General features: G+C 43.1%; 1 protein-coding gene across 1 annotated transcript in view; it reads left to right on the forward strand.

Annotated features, from left to right (window-relative positions):
• Nucleotides 1-23,444, forward strand: part of LOC106569206 (potassium voltage-gated channel subfamily H member 2) — an 80,425-nt gene that overhangs the window by 6,457 nt on the left and 50,524 nt on the right. The window contains exons 3-6 of the mRNA XM_045694140.1: nucleotides 18,093-18,251; nucleotides 19,807-19,828; nucleotides 20,181-20,213; nucleotides 20,507-20,660. Coding sequence (XP_045550096.1) covers nucleotides 18,093-18,251; nucleotides 19,807-19,828; nucleotides 20,181-20,213; nucleotides 20,507-20,660 — 368 coding nt within the window. The remainder of the gene's footprint in view (nucleotides 1-18,092; nucleotides 18,252-19,806; nucleotides 19,829-20,180; nucleotides 20,214-20,506; nucleotides 20,661-23,444) is intronic.

Here is a 23,444-nt window from a genome sequence, read left to right on the forward strand (position 1 = left end):
CATTCATAATTATAAATCCTTTTACATAACATTCTGTATCAAAGTAGACTGAGCTAAATTTAATAACAGTGGCACAGCATGCATAGGCATTGGATTCAGTCATTCGTTAGTTAAGATCAGGGAGTTCATAGCCAGCCAAGCTCTCATGCAGGCAGGTGAATCGATGATCTCATCATATACACAGTGAGAGACCCTACTAATATACCTAAACTCCCACTAGATTGAAATGGTCTTTGGAAACAAGAAAACATTTGACACACTGTGTCTCAGTTCTCACAGTTCATCTCTCATGAGAGGTCATTAAAGCACAGGTGAATTGCCCACCAGAGTAGTCATTCATCACAGGAACTCAAATATACTGACTACAAACGTTTTTATTTAACTAGGCAAGTCAGTTAAGAACAAATGCTTATTTACAATGATGACCTGGGAACAGTGGGTTAACTGCCTTGTTCAGGGGCAGAACAACAGATTTTTACCTTGTCAGCTCAGGGATTCAATCTAGCAACCTTTCAGTTACTGGCCCAATGCTCTAACCGCTAGGCTACCTGCCGCAAATCAGTAAACATATTCTCAGAAATGAGCAGGAATCCCCAGAAATCAGTGTCAAACCTGGTAACGCTGCAATGTGTTGCATTTAAAAGTTGCAGGCAACTGATGTATTTTACACCTTTGAGCCATATAATGTTGAGTACCAGAATACAGTGCCTATTTAGTGAGTTCCTGAGTGACTGAGATCTCCTTGAGGGGATTGTAGTAATGACCTCGCTAAAGGTGTAGATAATACTGTAGAATATAGCTAGAATATCCTAATGGCTATGGAGATAACCTTGGTGTTCACTACATCCTCAGTTTAATCCTAGTTAACCCCCTGAGAGTATGCGCCGTAAATGATAGATGTACCGGGTGTTTTTTTTTTGGGGGGGGGGCTAATTGGATCGTTTTTTTCTGTAAAGAATGTCGCAGCAGCTTAATGTTGATTTTCTTGTGAATTACATTGCGGAGGAGTAACAGGGGAACTATTCCAAAATGTATCTGGATTTTGTGAATGCTGTCTTCTGGGCCCAGTTCAAGCACAACAAAGCTCAGGTTAGCATCTCCCTGCTGCCTAAATCTCTTTGGATCGTAGAACAAGCCCAATTTAATCTGCTTTGAAATATGATAGTGTAAAGTTACCGCATGGTAAAGCTTTCTTCCAGGGTGATTGAGGCTCAAGGTAACTTTGGATATGATGACATCTCCCTGTACTGGGATGAGTATTTTTAAGCAAGCAATCTGCATTTAGATTACTACTAGCAGTTTGAAGTAGTAGCAGTCAATTAAATGCATGCTCATTGTTGTGCTTCTAGTAAATTATTGGATGTATTGTCCTTTCAAACTGGGCTCAAAGTCAAAACAGCTGTGTATAGTATATTATGTACAGTTGAAGTCGGAAGTTTACATACTGTAACGGCTGTCATATAGAGGGGACCAATGCGCAGCGTGTTGAGTGCTCATTATGATATTTATTAACTCAAAGACAAAATAACAAACGATCAGAATACAGTTCTGTCAGGTACAGAGACTAAACAGAAAATAACTGCCCAAAAACACAGGTGGGAAAAACCCCCTACTTAAATATGATCTCCAATTAGAGACAACGAGGACCAGCTGCCTCTAATTGGAGATCATCCCAAAAAAACAACAACATAGAAATAGAAACATAGAATTTAAACAGAAATAGAAAACATCGAAAACCACCCAAAAACACCCCCCTGTCACGCCCTGACCTACTCTACTATAGAACATGACATCTTAGAAGGGTCAGGACGTGACACATACACTTAGGTTGGAGTCATTAAAACTCGTTTTTCAACCACTCCACAAATTTCTTGATAACAAACTATAGTTTTGGCAAGTCTGTTAGGACATCTACTTTGTGCATGACACAAGTAATGTTTCCAACAATTGTTTACAGACAGATTATTTCACTTATAATTCACTGTATCACAATTCCAGTGGGTCAGAAGTTTACATACACTATGTTGACTGTGCCTTTGAACAGCTTGGAAAATAACAGAAAATGATGTCATGAGTTTAGAAGCTTCTGATAGGCTAATTGACATCATTTGAGTCAATTGGAGGTGTACCTGTGGATGTATTTCAAGGCCTACCTTCAAACTCAGTGCCTCTTTGCTTGACATCATGGGAAAATAAAAATAAAAATTGTAGACCTCCACAAGTCTGGTTCATCCTTGGGAGCAATTTCCAAACGCCTGAAGGTACCACGTTCATCTGTACAAACAATAGTACGCAAGTATAAACACCATGGGACCATGCAGCCGTCATACCACTCAGGAAGGAGACGCGTTATGTCTCCTAGAGATGAATGTACTTTGGTGTAAAAAGTGCAAATCAATCCCAGAACAACAGCAAATAACCTTGTGAAGATGCTGGAGGAAACAGGTACAAAAGTACCTATATCCACAGTAAAACGAGTCCTATATCGCCATAACCTGAATGGCCGCTCAGCAAGGAAGAAGCCACTGCTCCAAAACCGCCATAAAAAAGCCAGACTACGGTTTGCAACTGCACATGGGGACAAAGATGGTACTTTTTGGACAAATGCCCTCAGGTCTGAGGAAAGACAAATAGAACTGTTTGGCCATAATGACCATCGTTATGTTTGGAGGAAAAACCGTGAAGCACGGGGGGCAGCATTGGGGGGGGGGGGGCAGCATTGTGTAGTGGGAGTTCTTTGCTGCAGGAGGGACTGGTGCACTTCACAACATAGATGGCATCATGAGGAAGGAACATTATCTGGATATATTGAAGCAACATCTCAAGACATCAGTCAGGAAGTTAAAGCATGGTCGCAAATGGGTCTTCCAAATGGACAATGACCCCAAGCATACTTCCAAAGTTGTGTCAAGGACAACAAAGTCAAGGTATTGGGGTGGCCATCACAAAGCCCTGACCTCAAACCTATAGAAAATGTGTGGGCAGAACAGAATAAGGGTGTGCGAGCAAGGAGGCCTACAAACCTGACTCAGTTACACCAGCTCTGTCAGGAGGAATGGGCCAACATTCACCCAACTTATTGTAGGAAGCTTGTGGAAGGATACCCAAAAGTAATTTAAAGGCAATGCTCCGAAATACTAATTGAGTGTATGTAAACTTCTGACCCACTGGGAATGTGATGAAAGAAATAAAAGCTGAAATAAATCATTCTCTCTACTATTATTCTGACATTTCACATTCTTAAAATAAAGTGGTGATCCTAACTGACCTAAAACAGGGATTTTTTTTTACTAGGATTAAATGTCAGGAATTATGAAAAACTGAGTTTAAATGTATTTGGCTAAGGTGTATGTAAACTTCTGACTTCAACTGTACATAGAGAGAGGATAAATCATTTCCGTTGACATCCTATGTTGAGTCAATATTTAGGGTCCAGTTAGCTGTACTGAAGTGTAACTATAGTTGCTAGGGACTATTTTGGAAGAAGCTAGCTAGCTAACGAAGAACAACAAAGAATATCTAGTTAACAGAAGAAAAGAAAGAGAAAATCAGGACAGAAGAAAAAGGATATCAAAGTGAAACAGTTCTCTAAAGACACAAGAGACAATAATACAAGAAACAACACTTCTGTAGCTTGTCAACTATGTGTCTGTCTATCCCTGTTCTCTCCTCTCTGCACAGGCCATACAAACGCTTCACACCGCGTGGCCGCTGCCACTCTAACCTGGTGGTCCCAGCGCGCACGACTCACGTGGAGTTCCAGGTCTCCGGCAGCCTCTGGAACTGCTGGTCTGCAGCCAACAAGGCTGAGTTCATCTCAGCCTATGCTACCCTCCAGTCCCTAGACTTCCTGGCGCTGACGGAAACATGGATTACCACAGATAACACTGCTACTCCTACTGCTCTCTCTTCGTCTGCCCACGTGTTCTCGCATACCCCTAGAGCATCGAGCCAGCGGGGTGGTGGCACTGGAATCCTCATCTCTCCCAAGTGGACATTCTCTCTTTCTCCCCTGACCCATCTCCTCATTTGAATTCCATGCTGTCACAGTTACCAGACCTTTCAAGCTTAACATCCTTATCATTTATCGCCCACCAGGTTCCCTTGGAGAGTTCATCAATGAGCTTGACGCCTTGATAAGTTCCTTTCCTGAGGATGGCTCACCTCTCACAGTTCTGGGTGACTTTAATCTCCCCACGTCTACCTTTGACTCATTCCTCTCTGCCTCCTTCTTTCCACTCCTCTCCTCTTTTGACCTCACCCTCTCACCTTCCCCCCCTACTCACAAGGCAGGCAATACGCTTGACCTCATCTTTACTAGATGCTGTTCTTCCACTAATCTCATTGCAACTCCCCTCCAAATCTCCGACCACTACCTTGTATCCTTTTCCCTCTTGCTCTCATCCAACACTTCTCACTCTGCCCCTACTCGGATGGTATTGCGCCGTCCCAACCTTCGCTCTCTCTCTCCCGCTACTCTCTCCTCTTCCATCCTATCATCTCTTCCCTCTGCTCAAACCTTCTCCAACCTATCTCCTGATTCTGCCTCCTCAACCCTCCTCTCCTCCCTTTCTGCATCCTTTGATTTTCTCTGTCCCCTATCCTCCAGGCCGGCTCGGTCCTCCCCTCCTGCTCCGTGGCTCGACGACTCACTACGAGCTCACAGAACAGGGCTCCGGGTAGCCGAGCGGAAATGGAGGAAAACTCGCCTCCCTGCGGACCTGGCATCCTTTCACTCCCTCCTCTCTACATTCTCCTCTTCTGTCTCTGCTGCTAAAGCCACTTTCTACCACTCTAAATTCCAAGCATCTGCCTCTAACCCTAGGAAGCTCTTTGCTACCTTCTCCTCCCTCCTGAATCCTCCTCCCTCTCTGCGGATGACTTCGTCAACCATTTTGAAAAGAAGGTTGACGATATCCGATCCTCGTTTGCTAAGTCAAACGACACCGCTGGTCCTGCTCACACTGCCCTACCCTGTGCTTTGACCTCTTTCTCCCCTCTCTCTCCAGATGAAATCTCGCGTCTTGTGACGGCCGGCCGCCCAACAACCTGCCCACTTGACCCTATCCCCTCCTCTCTTCTCCAGACCATTACCGGAGACCTTCTCCCCTTCCTCACCTCGCTCATCAACTCATCCTTGACCGCTGGCTACGTCCCTTCCGTCTTCAAGAGAGCGAGAGTTGCACCCCTTCTGAAAAAAACCTACACTCGATCCCTCCGATGTCAACAACTACAGACCAGTATCCCTTCTTTCTTTTCTCTCCAAAACTCTTGAACGTGCCGTCCTTGGCCAGCTCTCCTGCTATCTCTCTCAGAATGACCTTCTTGATCCTAATCAGTCAGGTTTCAAGACTGGGCATTCAACTGAGACTGCTCTTCTCTGTGTCACGGAGGCTCTCCGCACTGCTAAAGCTAACTCTCTCTCCTCTGCTCTCATCCTTCTAGACCTATCTGCTGCCTTTGATACTGTGAACCATCAGATCCTCCTCTCCACCCTCTCCGAGTTGGGCATCTCCTGCGCGGCCCACGCTTGGATTGCGTCCTACCTGACAGGTCGCTCCTACCAGATGGCGTGGCGAGAATCTGTCTCCGCACCATGCGCTCTCACCACTGGTGTCCCCCAGGGCTCTGTTCTAGGCCCTCTCCTATTCTCGCTATACACCAAGTCACTTGGCTCTGTCATATCTTCACATGGTCTCTCCTATCATTGCTATGCAGACGACACACAATTAATCTTCTCCTTTCCCCCTTCTGATAACCAGGCGGCGAATCGCATCTCTGCATGTCTGTCAGACATATCAGTGTGGATGACAGATCACCAGCTCAAGCTAAACCTCGGCAAGACGGAGCTGCTCTTCCTCCCGGGGAAGGACTGCCCGTTCCATGATCTCGCCATCACGGTTGACAACTCCCTTGTGTCCTCCTCCCAGAGTGCTAAGAACCTTGGCGTGATCCTGGACAACACCCTGTCATTCTCCACTAACATCAAGGCGGTGACCCGATCCTGTAGGTTCATGCTCTACAACATTCGCAGAGTACGACCCTGCCTCACACAGGAAGCGGCGCAGGTCGTAATCCAGGCACTTGTCATCTCCCGTCTGGATTACTGCAACTCGCTGTTGGCTGGGCTCCCTGCCTGTGCCATTAAACCCCTACAACTCATCCAGAACGCCACAGCCCGTCTGGTGTTCAACCTTCCCAAGTTCTCTTACGTCACCCCGCTCCTCCGCTTTCTCCACTGGCTTCCAGTTGAAGCTCGCATCCGCTACAAGACCATGGTGATTGCCTACGGAGCTGTGAAGGGAACGGCACCTCCATACCTTCAGGCTCTGATCAGGCCCTACACCCAAACAAGGGCACTGCGTTCATCCACCTCTGGCCTGCTGGCCCCCCTACCTCTGAGGAAGCACAGTTCCCGCTCAGCCCAGTCAAAACTGTTCGCTGCTCTGGCACCCCAATGGTGGAACAAGCTCCCTCACGACGCCAGGACAGCGGAGTCAGTCACCACCTTCCGGAGACACCTGAAACCCCACCTCTTTAAGGAATACCTAGGATAGGATAAAGTAATCCTTCTAACCCCCCCCTTAAAAGATTTAGATGCACTATTGTAAAGTGGTTGTTCCACTGGATATCATAAGGTGAATGCGCCAATTTGTAAGTCGCTCTGGATAAGAGCGTCTGCTAAATGACTTAAATGTAAATGTAAATGTAAATAGTTGGGTTTCAGTGCCTACACTAACCCCCCAGCTAAAGCACATTGATATGGTAGTAATCCCTCCCTAGTTGCTTCTCTGTGTGAGGCACCACATGAAGCACAAGGACACACTGGCACATTACACTGGTCTCTCCTGTGGTTTGTGTGTAATTGGCTTTTCAATTTGGGAGCAGCGTGTTTTCGCGCCATGTCTTTTGGCTGCCTTCCATCCACGAGACAGAGATTTGGGACTGGAACTCCTGAAGATTCCATCCTCTCATTATTAGCATTAGAGCAGAAGACTTGGAAGAGAGTAATGATTTCTATTTGGGTCATTATTATGGGACCTTAATCTGGTTTAGTAGTGGAGGATAAATGCTAAATCCTGTTAAAGGGGGATAGGGCCAAGCCAAGCTGGTAATTATTACAGGAAATTAGTTACTGTGGCTCTTTCACTCTTTTCCTGTAGAATCACCATAGTCAATAATCCATATTTAAAGTCTTGGTTATCATGATGTCCTGTACTACAACCAGAGCATTCAACCCATGAAGTAATTTATGATTTTTATAAGGATCCCCATTAGTTGACGACAATGGCGACAGCTAGTCTTCCTGGGGTCCGTGACATAATGAAAAAGACCACAGACAAAAATACATTACAATTTACATGTATCTAAAACATTAGCATGGACATTAGAGACACTTAATCTAAAAATTAAAACTATAGTTATGCTAAGAGTAGCACACTTGTCTTGGTAAAGTCTATTGGCTATACAGTACAGAGAGAGCATTTGCCTGAATTGATATGTGTGTTGAGATATATGATATACTATACTGCTCTGGATAAGAGCGTCTGATGCATGACAAGACATGTAATATGTTTTTTTGAAGGTTGTGAGTTCATTCCCTCGACGAGTCATATGAAAGACATAAAAAATGGGACCTGATGCGTATCATCTTGGCACTCAGCATTAAGGAGATAGATTTGGGGTAAGGCACCGCGATAGACTAGGGTCCTGTCCTCGGGGTGTACTTGTACGTCAAGCTGCCTCATGCTACAGAAACAGGAGATGGGTTCCTGCCCTATTAGCCGTTCTGGCTCGCACAAGCTAAGGCTACTTACTTACTATTTCTTTAGCTACTGTATGAGATGGAAGCCCCCATGAGGATAATAACATGTGTCATATAGACATATGACCACAACTAAACAGAACTTAATGAGATCCTTTTTCGGGTCTAAATCAGAATGCTATGGACATATTACACGTCCAAAAATATATTTACACTAATGTTATTGTCATAAGAATGATGTTGTTGTATAAACATATCTCATGGAGTGATTTCTTCACGCTAACCTGTGAATTGGTGTATGTCACTATTTTGACGTTTCCAGACATACTGTAGCCTACAGCCTTCCTGAAGTTCTCATTCAAAACAAGTCACGATTCAGTGATATTTCTCTGACGTCATACGTTGACGGATGCATACAGTAGGAGCAGAACAGGATATATTATAAATCTGCAGTGCAATTTCTGCCACAGGCCGCAGTGTGAGTCGTTTATTACTACGTCTGGGCATGGGGTAATGAAATTGTCCCGCTGTAATGGGAAGAACAGTATCTACTCTAAACTGGGGTTCTGTTATACTGGCTTGTCACTGAAATAAACCAATCTCGGAAGTCCGATTTGGGAAACGACTGTTTCTTCCAACTATGGCTTATGTCACAGTTCAACGTACTGTAATACCAAAACTACTTTTAGTGTTAAGTGTACAGTTATTTTCTTCTTGAAAAGAGTGTAGTTTGAATGACTGTCTCTTCTTAACTCTAAGGTTAGCTATTAGAAAGCCCATTATTTTGTAACGATCAGAGGGGTTCTCACTATGGTTGAATACCGGTGACTGGGATACCGAGTTAGAGGTTGACACAGGAGTGAAAATTCATTCCCGTGCTGTCTTGATCCTGCAACAGTTCTATAACCCCAGAACTTTCCCATCCCGATTTAAAATCAGTCCTGTCCCATGCTCATGTGTACTTGTAGTAATCTGAAATATCTTCCTCTGTTAACTGCTCGTCTGTTTGTCCCCTGCTCTGGGGGTTTCCACTAGCCCAAGCAGGTGGCACTATTATTCCTATTATGTCATCTGTGTCCAACTGGACTGTATTTTGAAATGTTTTATTTCACCTTTATTTAACTAGGCAGTTAAGTCAGTTAAGAACACATTCTTATTTACAATGACGGCCTACCAAAAGACCTCCTGCAGGGACAGGGGCTGGGATTAAAAATAAATAAAATAAAAATATAGGACAAAACACACATCACGACAAGAGAGGCAACACTACATAAAGAGAGACCGAAGACAAGTATGCAGCTGGCTGTACACTACTGAGGTATAATAAGAACTGGAGACTGCATCCAAGATGTCTACCCGTTGTTTTCAAGGTAATCTATTGATGTTCGCATACGCCGATTCATGGATCGTCTATATTCGGGTTGCATCTGGTTTATTTACATTTACATTTAACAGACCAACATCACATGCACACTAGCACACAGTGTGCACCGGGAGCAGCTCGAGCAGTGATGACGTCATCACATCATCCAAAAACATGGCAGACATTGGATGAATAATAACAATTAAAAAGAATCTGCCTCTGCAACAATTATTTGAATAATTGAATGGACGTTTTGTGCACAAAGGTGATGTCTTATTAGGAATTTTCAAATCTGACTTCTCTATGTGGCAGTGTATGTGTAACCGACCTGAAATGGCTAGCTAGTTAGCGGAGTGTGCGCTAATAGCGTTTCAATCGGTGACGTCACTCACTCTGAGACCTCTGAGACCCCTTGCTCTTCAAGGGCCGTGGCTTTTGTGGTGCGATGCGTAACGATGCTTCGAGGGTGGCTGTTGTCAATGTGTGCAGAGGGTCCCTGGTTCAAGCCCAGGGCGGGACGCAAGCTATACTGTTACATTGGTGCCGTGACCCGGATCACTGGTTGCTGCGGAAAAGGGGGGTGAGTGTAACCGATGTGAAATAGTTAGCGAGGTGTGCGCTAATAGCGTTTCAATTGGTGACGTCACTCGCTCTGAGACCTTGAAGAAATTGTTCCCCTTGCTCTTCAAGGGCCGTGGCTTTTGTGGCGTGATGGGTAACGATGCTTTGAGGGTGGCTGTTGTTGATGTGTGCAGAGGGTCCCTGGTTTGAGCCCAGGTAGGGGCGAGGAGAGGGACGGAAGCTATACTGTTACATATGGAAATTCTCTTTCTGGGCCGGGCGTCTGTTAAACTGCAGTACAAAGACTGCTGCAACCTGTTTGGCTCAAGTAGCATTAGCCACTCTAGCGTGGTGGAAATTGTGTTTTATTAAAGGTGCAATATGCAGAAATCGCTCCGATTTTTATTAAGTAAACTATATTAGGCCTACACACAGTTTTTGTTGGTTGCAATGCTCCACACATGACATATTTCTAACCCATCTGCCCCCCTCAGTTTATAACTATTCCTATGCTGCCCATTCCTGTGGGCTGTCGATTTTGTCCCATCCTGTCCCGAACTTGACTCTAGGACCTCACACCCATTCCAAGACCTGCGGGAGGGAGGGAGAGCGGGAGAGAGAGAGGCCTGGGAGACCTTTTTTAGATTTAGGTCTGATGATGAGCTGAGCTCCCCAGTCTCTCCCCTTAATTACTCTCTTTGGTTCACTTGACCGTTTTGACATTAAGCTTCATAATAAACACGCTGAATGCCGTGGAGGGTGTTTTTAAACGTTTGAGAGCATTTTGTGTAAAACAAAATAAAGTTGCATAGGCATATAGGGAGTAGGGATGAATATTTTCCCGAAAATCCACCAAGTTTCAATACCGAAAATAATTCATATTTATCCCGATAGTCCCAGGAAATACAGCAACAATCGGAAGTGCCCATTTAAAACCAAGATGGTCACTATGCCAGGGTTCTCCCCAAATCACGGCTCTGCTACACTACACCCAGGGGGGCGTCCGGCATTGCCATCAGACAGGGAGGGAATGCTTCCTTTTAAATCAGTGAAAGCTGCTATACTGCCTGTGTTGCGGTTGTGTTGAGTCATGTCCAATGGCAGCGTCGAAGCTCAAATGCAGAGGTTCAATTATTGATGGCTATAAAGACACACGCCCAAATCTATATTTCATTTCAGAATGTATAAAAATTAGGCTCAGGGTTGAGGGTTTGGTTAAGGTAAGGGTCAGTTTTAGGTTTTTACTAGTCGGTTTAAGCGTCAGCTCTCTCCCGAGATGGGTGCTGTGCCACCTTGTCGGCTTGGCCGTGCCACTATGTAAAGATTTCAGAGCAAATTCAACTGATATTTAGTAATGATAGAGTAACTATCTTTTCTCACCAATGACATTGTTGTGAATTGCGAGACCGGCCGTTCATAAATATGGAGCGATATCATATTCCTCTATTAATTCAGCGCATTCCAGCAGTAGGTTATCTCGACACAGAGCACGCTCAGGACGCACAAAGCGCACCCCGAGACAGAATATCTCCTATATTTGGCTAAATCTAGCTGATGATTATACAGATACTGTAGATGAAGATGAAGAGTGGAAATAGTTTAAATATAAACCCACTGGGCACACACTGGTGTAAACAACGTTGTTTACACGGCATTTCAATGAAATTACATTGAACCAACGTGGAATAAACGTTGAGCTGACGTCTGTGCCCAGTGGGAAGGTATCTTATTCTTAACGAGGACCAACTCTGTTTTAAACATATCCATATCTACTCTCAAACCGTTTGTTATTCACACATTCTCTAGTGAAGCTCTCATGGGCAGCAAGTACGAGACAGCGGGGATAATGTTATAGCTGTGTTTTGACATGCATAGGCGAGAGACGTGCTTTGATAATGCTTTACAACCTATGGATTACAGAATAAAGTTAGGAATTTTCATGTGAGACAGGAATCTGCATTTTGGGTTTCAGTGGTATTGGGATTGGATAGGGAAATAGCCTTGGCTCTAGGACAGGAGAGCTGGCTCTCCTCACAGATTTCATGTCTGTGACTTAGATGCCTATGAAGTGAATTGTGCATTGTCCTATAAAATGTGTGACTGTCTGAAGAGTCACAATAACAGCTCAAAGAGGTACATGTTATTTTATAGGCTATACTGTAGAGGTTTCCTGTAGAGTTTATTAACTGCATTCGGGTTGTGTGTGCAGTCTGGCAGTGTCAATTATGCGCGTGCTTTGAATTTATTGCGACGTTGTGTGAAGTAAATACGTTAGGCTAAAGGCTTCTATGCGACAACCTGTTTGGATAATGTGCTATTACATTTTTTTGCTAATCTGCTGCTATGCATGTTGTATATTTTGTGGAATTGCATTAGTGCGAAATTGGGGAAAATATGTGGAAGGACCACTCGGCTGTCCTGTACTGTGAGCTTGTGTTGCCTACATCCTCGCGGCTGAGACATTTCCCCTTCACAATAACAGCACTTACAGTTGACTGGGGCAGTTCTAGCAGGGCAGAGATTTGAAGGAAAGTGGCATCCTATGACGGTGCCACGTTGAAAATCACTGAGATCTTCAGTAATGCCATTCTACGGACAATGTTTGTCTATGGAGATTGCATTGATTGGTGCTCAATTTTATACATTAGGAAAGAGTTTAGACCACATCACTTTTTCCACATTTTATGTTACTGCCTTATTCTATAATTTATTAAATAGTTTTTCCCCTCATCAATCTTCACAATTTTTTGCAAATGTATAAAAAAATCAAAAACTGAAATATCATATTTACATAGGTTTTCAGACCCTTTACTCAGTACTTTGTTGAAGCACCTTTGGCAGCGATTACAGCCGCGAGTCTTCTTGGGTATAAAGCTACAAGCTTGGCACACCTGTATTTGGGGAGTTTCTCCCATTCTTCTCTGCAGATCCTCTCAAGCTCTGTCAGGTTGGAGGGAGAGCGTCGCTGCACAGCTATTCTCAGGTCTCTCCAGAGATGTTCAATCGGGTTCAAGTCCGGGCTCTGGCTGGGCCACTCAAGGACATTCAGAGACTTGTCCCGAAGCCGCTCCTGCGTTGTCTTGGCTGTGTGCTTAGGGTCATTGTCCTGTTGAAAGGTGAACCTTCGCTCCAGTCGGATGTCGTAGCGCTCTGGAGCAGGGATCAAGGATCTCTCTCGACTTTGCTCCGTTCATCTTTCCCTTGATCCCATCTAGTTTCCCAGTCCCTGCCGCTGAAAAACACTCCCACAGCATGATGCTGCCACCACCATGCTTCACCGTAGGGATGGTATTGACCAGGTGATGAACGGTGCCTGGTTTCCTACAGATGTGACGCTTGGCATTCAGGCCAAAGAGTTCAATCTTGGTTTCATCAGAGAATCTTGTTTGTCATGGTCTGAGAGTCCTTTAGGTGCCTTTTGGAAAACTCCAAGCGGGCTGTCATGTGCCTTTTACTGAGGAGTGGCTTCCATCTGACCACTCTACCGTAAAGGCCTGATTGGTGGAGTGCTGCAGAGATGGTTGTCCTTCTGGAAGGTTTTCCCATCTCCACAGTGGAACTCTGGAGCTCTGTCAGAGTGACCATCGGGTTCTTGGTCACCTCCCTGACCAAGGCCCTTCTCGCCCGATTGCACAGTTTGGCCAGGCAGAGTCTTGGTGGCTGTAAAGTAACAAAATGTGTAAAAGGTCAAGAGGTCTGAATACTTTCCGAATGCACTGTAGCTACTAGAACTAACGCTTTAATAAATTGCTACAGTCGTGCATTACGGTGTACAGTCAGCAGCAAGCAATTTGGCAGTTACACCAGCGGGCCCCGGTGGCAATAAATTAATAAAACTAAAAGCTTACCTTGACTTGGAAGAGTTCCAGTGTTGGATAGCCATCGCCAGGTAGCTAACATAGAATGATTCTATGTTTGAGCCAGGTGTTTGAATAGGCTAAACTAGCTAGCTGCATTCGACGCTAGCTAAGTAAGTGAAAGTAAAAAATATATACTATTAATTCTCTCTTGCTTCTCTTTCATTTTAAAAGAAATTAATTTGTTCAAAACTATTCAACTATTATCTTTTGCTCTCTTTGAGTCAACTACTCACCATATTTTATACACTGCAGTGTTAACTAGCTGTAGTTTATGCTTTCAGGACTAGATTAATTCTCTGATCGTTTGATTAGGTGGACAACATGTCAATTGATGCTGCAAGAGCTCTGATAGGTTGGAGGACATCCTCTGGAAGTTGTCATAATTACTGTGTAAGTCTATGGATAGGGGGTGAGAACCATGAGCCTCCTAGGTTTTGTATTGAAGTCAATGTACCCAGAGGAGGACAGAAGCTAGCTGTCCTCCGGTTACACTATGATGCTACCTTACAGTGATTCTGAGGCTACTGTAGACCTTCATTGCAAAACAGTGTGTTTTAATAAATTATTTGGTGATGTGAATATATTTACTATAGTTTTATCTAAAAAGGATCACTTTTTTTATGTTTTACTATTTACATTTTTCTGAAATTCACTGAGTAGGATGGTCCTCCCCTTCCTCCTCTGAGGAGCCTCCACTGATTTAAACAGTTATGACAGTTATTTTATTTTCACGACGGTCTTCATCCATAACCGTTGGTTACATGGTTATCCGGTAATTCTGCCATCCCCAGCCCTGAATTGATGTTGTGTAGTAAAATATAATGCAGATCAATAACATCAGAGATGTGGAAAGTGTGATGTTAGAAAGATGCTGTGGAAGGCTCAATGTAAGGCACTCACACCAACCAGATTAATTTTCTATGGGTGAGGAATGACCCCACACACTGTAAATCTCACTGATCTATTATTGGCTGACTCCTAAGGTTATTATTAGGTAGAGTGATGATGACTTACAGGGCGTTGTGAATGGCTATTATGAGTGTACATTAGTCATGTCTAACTTTTCATAGATGTGTGTTCACACGTAAAGCCAAATTCCGATAGTGTGATTCTTTTTTTGGCTCTAAAATAACTGTATATTTCTGAAGGAAGGATTGGCTCAGTGGTTGTTGGTGCTTTATTTTTAGCAGGTCAAAGGTATCCTCGGAATCCAAACTAAATCAAACTGTTTGACTATTGTTGAAGTGAAACATTGTTTCAGTGGGATTTTGTGGATGGGCCAAAGGTGGATCTGTCTTAAAATCTGTTTTAGAGGAATTCTTGTTTTCCTTTTCTTAGGTATTCGATAGAGAACCTCACACAAAGTAATTGTTTTTTTAAGGGCTTCACATTGATGAAGACTTCTTATTTCCAATAGGGCCCAGGTCCTAGTCTCTATCTCTAATTCTCTTCAGTGAGAACAATGATGACTTCCTTCCACAGATAATAAGGTGATTCTCCCCTGAGAGCAGAATCAGTGTTTTATTAGCATTAATTGTCCAATTATCCCCAAGGCTCATTAACTCTAATAGATAGGCTACATCTCAAATGGCACCCTATTCCCTAGATAGTGCATTACTTTTGAACAGGACCACAGCCAGCTCTATTCTGGCAAACCCTTAAAGTCCTACTCTCATTTTCACCTCATTTAACACTTGTTTACTTAACAAAAGGCACAAGTGGCATTTCAATAGGTGGTCCAGGTGCCTCATGACATGGGGGGAGGGGTTCCTCTTTTGCTCACTATTGCTCCTCTAGTGTTCCTCAAGCAAGGCTGGAGGCTGATGACATCAGCGGGCACCAACAGACCAACTCCTTGAATGCTCTACTCCTTGAAGTTTGCAGTTGTCTAAAAAACATTATTTTTCTCAAAACAAATTTTTGATACCCTTTAGTGTGTGTGCTTTACTGTATTTATACTTGGTTTATCGCTTTCCAACAGGAAAAGTTCAAATATCACTGGATGTCTTTAAGTGTCATCTTCATGAACAGTATCCACACCTAGTATCAATCATTAGTACCCAGTCAATGATCCAATCCAGTGTCCACACTTGTGACGAATTTGATTTTGTGAATATTTAATATATTATTTTTCTTTGTTACTCTGTCTAGAAGGCCAGCATCCCGGAGTCGCCTCATCACTGCTGACGTTGAGACTGGTGTTTTGCGGGTACTATTTAATGAAGCTGCCAGTTGAGGACTTGTGAGGCGTCTGTTTCCAAACTAGACACTCTAATGTACTTGGCCTCTTGCTCAGTTGTGCACCGGGGCCTTCCACTCCTCTTTCTGTTCTGGTTAGAGCCAGTTTGCGCTGTTCTGTGAAGATACACAACGTTGTACGAGATCTTCAGTTTCTTGGTAGTTTCTCACATTAGAATAACCTTCATTTCTCAGAACAAGAATAGACTGACGAGTTTCAGTAGAAAGTCTTTGTTTCTGGCCATTTTGAGCCTGTAATCGAACCCACAAATGCTGATGCTCCAGATACTCAACAAGTCTAAAGAAGGCCAGTTTTCAGCTGTGCTAACATAATTGCAAAAGGGTTTTCTAATGATCAATTAGCCTTTTAAAACGATCAACTTGGATTAGCTATTAACACAACGTGCCATTGGAACACAGGAGTGATGGTTGCTGATAGTGGGCCTCTGTATGCCTATGTAGATATTCCATAAAAAAATCAGCCGTTTCCAGCTACAATAGTCACTTACAACATTAACAATGTCTACACTGTATTTCTGATCAATTTACTGTTATTTTAATGGACCAAAAATGTGTTTTTCTTACAAAAACAAGGGAATTTCTAAGTGACCCCAAACTTTTGAACGGTAGTGTATATCAGACGGACTCATTCTCAGCTGCTTATCTGAGTTGGGCACTGCTGGAATGCAAGAGCTGTCTGTCATTGATTTGTCATTGTTCCTCCATCACTTAATGATATGCATTCATGCAGGCTAGATGAGTAGTATTATTGGCTGAGTCTAGCATGTATATCCATCATTGTGTCAGGCATCTCTCATCTCTGGTCTTGGCGAAGTTTTAAATGGTTTGAACAACTCTGCTGTCCCCTGCCTGCCAGTGTTATTGCAGACAGAGAAGAAATAGTGGAGGAACAGACAGATCAATAGTTCAGCTCTCTCCTCAGGCTAATATGTAAATATTTCATGAAGGGAAAGAGAGAGAGAAATCTCCAATGAGTAATTCAGAGTTTGTGATGATGAGGGAGAGGTAGGGTGGAAAGAAGAAAGAGAAGGGGCGGGGAGAAAAAAACTGAGATGGAGAGAGAGGAAAAGAGAGATGGGAGGGGGGGATATAATCCTATAATTTATTTTGGTTTATATGGTGCTTGTGGTCTTCATGAGAAGTATGATCCATTTTCCATATTGCCCCTGATAATTGTCCTTGGCTCTTTGTAATATAATCTACTGATCCCCTGCAGGTGCAGAAAATATGATATACATTATGCTAATGTTTATTTAAAAATGTTCACCAGTAGTCTTAAAAATGTATTTAGGTCATTTTTTTCCACTTGAACACTTTTAATTCCAACCAGTGATTTCAGTAAAGTCCCTTGAAGACCTTCACTCAGTTTTTGATAGGGTCACCATTGTTATTATACCTAGCAATTGAAGTATTCTCAGGTGTGCTCCACATGTAAAAGGTGACTAAACCAATGTGCATATAAATCTGTATAGATTTAGGATGTGGTGCGTCCCGGAACAAAGTGTTCAGTAGCAGATGGTTTTGCAGTACAGTAGATGACTGTGTGATTTCAATGAGATGAATTAGGCAAGATAAGGGGCCATGTTAGAGCTCTAATCCGGGAGGGGATGATGATGATACAGTATATTCCTACTGTTCCTGTCAGGCCTGTCCTATGTGTCCTTCCTGCTAACCCGTTATCTGACTACCTCCTCCCCATCCCTCCACAGTCAGTCAGTGACCTCTCTCTCTCTCTCTCTCTCTCTCTCTCTCTCTCTCTCTCTCTCTCTCTCTCCCATTCTCCCAGGGGAAGCCAGATTGATTTGGCTCCTGGCATAGCTGTAGCGCTCTGCCAGGTGGACGATGTGGAGGAGTCAGTGCCTCTCTCTCTCAGCAAATTACATCAAAAGACGTTATTTCCGTTATTATGGAGCCTATTACAATACTATCCTGAATATTGAATGATAACAGCAGATCATTCATTTTTGTTGAATTCAATGTGAAATCAACAAAATATATAATCATCTCATTGAATTTAGGTTAAAAGTTGTAGGACAAAAATACGAAATGCCCTTAAGTTGACGACTTTTTGCAAATCCAATCAGTTTTCCACGTTGATTCAATGCCATCACATTGATCGTTTTTTTGAATGACGTGGAAACAACATTGATTCAATCAGTTTTTGCCCAGTTGGCCATCTGCTGTTGTGTGTCTTTCTCTAGAGGAGAACTTTGGTATGCATTCATGTGCTTTAAAATACAGGTGTTTTCTACTTTGGTGGTGATGTGTGTGTCTCTGTGTTCAGGTATGTGTTTCTCCTGTAAAATTGATGTGGTGCCAGTGAAGAATGAGGATGGCTTGGTGATCATGTTCATCCTCAACTTTGAGCTGCCCACTGATCCACCTATTCCCAGCTCCCCGACCAGAGAGCTCAACAAGCTGCCCATCCCCTGGCTTCCCCTAGGTAAACAATGAAGATCCTCTGTGTGGAAAACCTTAAAAAATCTAGTTCTAGTAAGTCAGGAAGAGATTGAGGTAATGAGTGGGGTCCAGAGTTTTTAGGGTACAGTATTTTTCTCTTGGGTACAAGAAGATAGAAATGCATATCTTGCACCTTCAGAGGTACACATATGATCTCACATGGTACTGTTCGGTACCATTTCCGGTATGTGTGGATAATGTACTGTATTATAATGGTCCATTTTTGTACAATCATTGGAGGCGTGGCTTAGTGGGGCGTGGATTTCAGTTTGTTCTTTTTGGCCACCTGTGAGTGGAAGTGTTTAAGTGGTCTCTGTTTATGTTAATTAAAGTTGAGCTTTTTGGCTTTCAGTTCTGAAGTCTTTATAAAGGCTTACATGAGAGACAACAAAGAGCTCTAATTAATATTGTAGTGACCTTAAAACCTCTTAAGGATCTGACCTTTTTTTAAATTTTCGCCTAAAATGACTTACCCAAATCTAACTGTCTGTAGCTCAGGACCTGAAGCATATTCTTGATACCTTTTGAAAGGAAACACTTTGAAGTTTGTGTAAATGTGAAATTAATGTAGGAGAATATAACACATTAGATCTGGTAAAAGATAATATAAAGAAAAAAACATGCGTTTATTATTATTTGAAATGCAAGAGAAAGGCCATAATGTATTATTCAAGCCCAAGGACAATTTATATTTTGGCCGCTAGATGGCAGCCGTGTATGTGGAAAGTTTTTGAATGATCCAATGAACCATTGTATATCTGTTCAAAATGATGTACACGACTGCCCAAATGTACCTAATTGTTTTATTAATACAATTTCAATTTCATAATTGTGCACTCTCCTCAAACAATAGCATGGTATTATTTCACTGTAATAGCACCTGTAAATTGGACAGTGCAGTTAGATTAACAAGAATGTAAGCTTTCTGCCTGTATCAGATATGTCTATGTCCTGGGAATTATTTTGTTACTTACAACCTCATGCTAATCACATTAGCCTACGTTAGCTCAACAGTCCCATGAGGAGGGGGACCGATCCCATAGAGGAAGGAAAAATCCACAAAAAATAATATTTAGTTCTTATTTTAAAAAAAATAAAGGAACAAACTTTTAACCTCAAACTGGGTACAATTATGTACCTATAACTAATGGCACAATGGACACAGGGTACCACTACAGTCACATGCGTTTGTACCCCTTTAAGTACAATTCAGTACCTTTTTTTCTAAGAGTGTAGTAATTAATTAAGTCATTGTTTTACTAATGATGTTGGTGTGGTGTGTAATGCAGTCAGAAACCTATCTCCTTTTCCCTCTGACCTTTCCCCTCTGACCTGCAGCACGTCGGCATAGGTTCCGCCTACCCTCCGCCCTGCTCCGCTCCCTCAGCAGCAGTAAACATTCCCTGGAGGATGACTCCGAGCTGGGCCACCAGCGGGACCGCTCTGCCCTGGGGCATGAGTCTGTAGCCCTGGACAAGCTGCTGTCCCTGCCAGAGCGGCGGCGGCTGGGGGGCACCGGGGTACTACTCTGGGACGAGGACCAGAGGGCCTTGCTGGGAGGTGAGTAGTCCTGTGTGGCTCAGTTGGTAAAAGTATCATGCTAGTAATAACATGCTTGTGGGCTTGATTCTCACTGTGGTCAAATACAAAAATATATGCACTCATTGTAAGTTGCTTTGGATAAAAGTGTCTGCTAAATGGCATGTTTATAGGTGACCCCGTCTCTCCCACCGGGGACCCCTCTGATGCCCCTCAAGCCCTGTCCCTGGCCATGGGCTTCTCCCAGTCCTCCCCCAGGCTGCACTGCCTCTGGGTGGACGAGGAGTGTGGCTCCAACTGCAGCGTGATGCCCAGCCGCTCCTATGAGAGCCTCTGCAGCCCGCTGCACGCCTCATCTGTGGACGGCATCAAGACACGCAGGGGACGGTCCAGCTGGCACGGGAAGCTCCAGACGCGGCCCAGCAGCACAGGTAGAGGACATGTATGGGACACACGAAGGAGGTTTAGGGCGCGGGTGGCATAACGAAATTTGAGGATCAAAGAACATGTAATTGATTAATGCTTGTCTTACATTTATGTTCCATCTGTTCAATATCTCCTTATGCTGTATCTTGCACTCAGCACATTCAACTCTTAAGTCACAGGCAATGAAATATCCATCTATATTTATTCCTTCACAGGCGGAATGAAGTCCAGTCTGCGTAATGTTACATCTGACTCCACGTCTGACCCCAACCTGATCCGCTTCCGGACCTTAAGTCACGTGACCCAGCTCAACCCACTGGACAACAGGCCAGACCCCCTGGTGGCCCTCCCGTCTGCGGAGATTGACATCATCGCCCCCTGTAAACTAATGGACCGCACACACGGGGTCACTGAGAAAGTCACTCAGGTTAGTCGCTGCTCTTCTCTTACTAGTGGATGTGTATGGATGAGATGACACTATTTCATGACAAACTGCAGTATCGAGAGGCTTTCACAGACACCTTGCTCCTTAAGTAGTCTGCCATTGCAGTATCTGTCCTGAGGGTGGCAGCACTATCCAGATAGGTTTGCTCTAAATTCAATCGCTGCTGGTGAACTTGTCACTGTAGAGTACAGAGGTTGACGAAATGACAACATGGTTATATTGCAAAACATGGAGTCGGTTGCTTTTGTATTGTGCCTCAATCAGCTTATCAACTAATTTAAGTGATTTTGTTGAACAAAGTCACCTCACAAAGTGCTCAGGTCTAAATCAAAAGGCCTGAAAACTCTCACAGACCCTATACACCAGCATCACTCTAGGACTAGGAGTGAAGATGCAGCTCAGAGCATCTTCAATTTCAAATGGAAGCATTTACGTTTCTTTCAACACTAATGTTTCTTGTTCAAACACTTCAGGCGGTTGGACAGAGCTGAAGCGATATTATACACAGTGTAGCAGCCCAGTAACACACTGTAGCAGGCTTGCAGCCCACCACACCACCTGGGAGGAGTTTGATTAATCCTGCCTAATGGAGTGGACAGCTGTGAAGAGAGAGATATGATGAGGTTCACTAGTCATGGGGCCTTTTCTCATTTGGGCTAAAGTCTCCACCGTTCTCTCTCCAATGTGACCCGGAAACCAAGTGGTTGAGTGGTTGAGGAGATGTCAATTCGTTAGTAGGAAAACTGAAGAGTGTCCATGGCCTTTTCTCAATTGGTTTGCTTAACTCTTGTGTCCTCTCTTTTCCGTTCTCTGGCCTCCTTTTGGAAAAGGTCAGAGGTAATCGAGGAGAGGTGGCGAGGAGAGGGAAAGTGGTCAAAAATGCACTTTTATGAAATGAGACTCTTATTGATGTTTACAGGGTGGAATCCTAAAATAAATGTCTAAAGTGATAAAAACATCACTTAGCTAGTTGTGCAAGTCATTTTATAGATAAAAGGATACCGTAAATTCCGGACTATAAGCCGCAACTTTTTTCCCACGCTTTGAACTCCATGGCTTAAACAATGACGCGGCTAATATATGGATTTTTCCCGCTTTCAATTATTTTTTCTCCAAAAAAACACATTCTGTGACTTGCTCAGTTTTTTGGCGGCATGAAGCTTTCATTACACCAATGAAATTGCCGAACGGGTTAAGATCAAACAACTTTTTTGTTTACTGTTTGGATTAAATCGAGCGCTCTCAAACTTCCCATCATTCTGATTACGGTAGTCATTTTGTCACCCTCATCATGGCAAAGACACGGAGAAATGCATATGATGCAGCTTTCAAGTTGAAGGCGATTGATCTGGCTGTTGGAAAAGGAAATAGAGCTGCTGCACGGGAGCTTGGTCTTAATGAGTCGATGATAAGACGTTGGAAACAGCAGCGTGAGGAATTGACTCAGTGCAAAAAGACAACTAAAGCTTACTGCTAATTTTTAATTTTTTGTTACAAGCCGTGTTTCGTTAAAGCCTATTTATTTTTGTTACAAGCCGTGTTTCGTTAAAGCCTGTGTAAAGTTCATCTGTTTCAATGTACCGGTAGGCACCTGCGGCTTATAGACATGTGCGGCTTATTTATGTTCAAAATAATATTTTTTAAATTTTTTAATTCAGTGGGTGCGGCTTATATTCAGGTGCGCTTAATAGTCCGGAAATTACGGTAAGTAGAATTTCGTTTTTTTATGTTTGCATGCTTTTCTCCTTTGAGAAAACAGCTGATTCAAAGAGAGTGTGGCAGATTTCCAAACTTTTTTCGCGAAGGACTCAGGTAGCATACACTTGCAGTGGTGTAAAGTACTTAAGCAAAAATAATTTAAAGTACTACTTAAGTCGTTTTTTGGGGTATCTGTACTTTACTATTTATATTTTTGAATACTTTTACTTTTACTTCACTACATTTCTTAAGAAAATATTGTACTTTTTACTCCATACATTTTCTTTGAAACCCAAAAGTACTTGTTTCTTGCTTAGCAGGACAGGAAAATAGTCAAATTCACTCACTTATCAACCGAACTGGTCATCCCTATTGCCTCTGATCTGGCGGACTCACTAAACACAAGTGCTTTGTTTGTAAATGATGTCTGAGTTTTGGAGTGTGCACCTGGCTTTCCGTAAATTAAAAAAACAAGAAAATGGTGCCATCTGGTTTGCTTAATATAAGGAATTTAAAATGATTTATACTTTTACTTTTGATATTTAAGTATATTTTAAACCAAATAATTTTAGACTTTTACTCAAGTAGAATTTTACTGGGTTGACCTTTACTTTTACTTGAGTAATTTTCTATTAAGATATCTTTACTTTTACTCAAGTATGACAGTTGGGTACTTTTTCCCCCACTGTAGAATTGTACTTCCTCGCCAAAAGGAGGCTATCGATGAGGGGAGGACCGTCAACCGTTTGCCTACTAACGAATTGACACTATCCTCGACCACTCGACCACTTATTGTTTTCCAGGTCACAGAGGAGAAAGGACGGAGAGATGGCGGAAGACAGACTTGTCCAAATGAGAAAAGGCCCTCCACTCCTCGAAAGCCACTTTTCATCGAGGACGGTCATGTATACCCTACATGAGTCCTTCGCGGAAGTGTTTTGAAATCTGCCACACCCCCTTTGTTTCAGCTTTTGTTTTGTCGGAAGAGAAAGCATGCACACGTTTAAAACGATAATATTGTTTTTATCTATAAAGTGTTGTGCACAACTAACTTAATTTGTTTTAAGC

Source organism: Salmo salar, chromosome ssa14 (genome assembly GCF_905237065.1).
Source record: "Salmo salar chromosome ssa14, Ssal_v3.1, whole genome shotgun sequence".
NCBI lineage: Eukaryota > Metazoa > Chordata > Actinopteri > Salmoniformes > Salmonidae > Salmo > Salmo salar.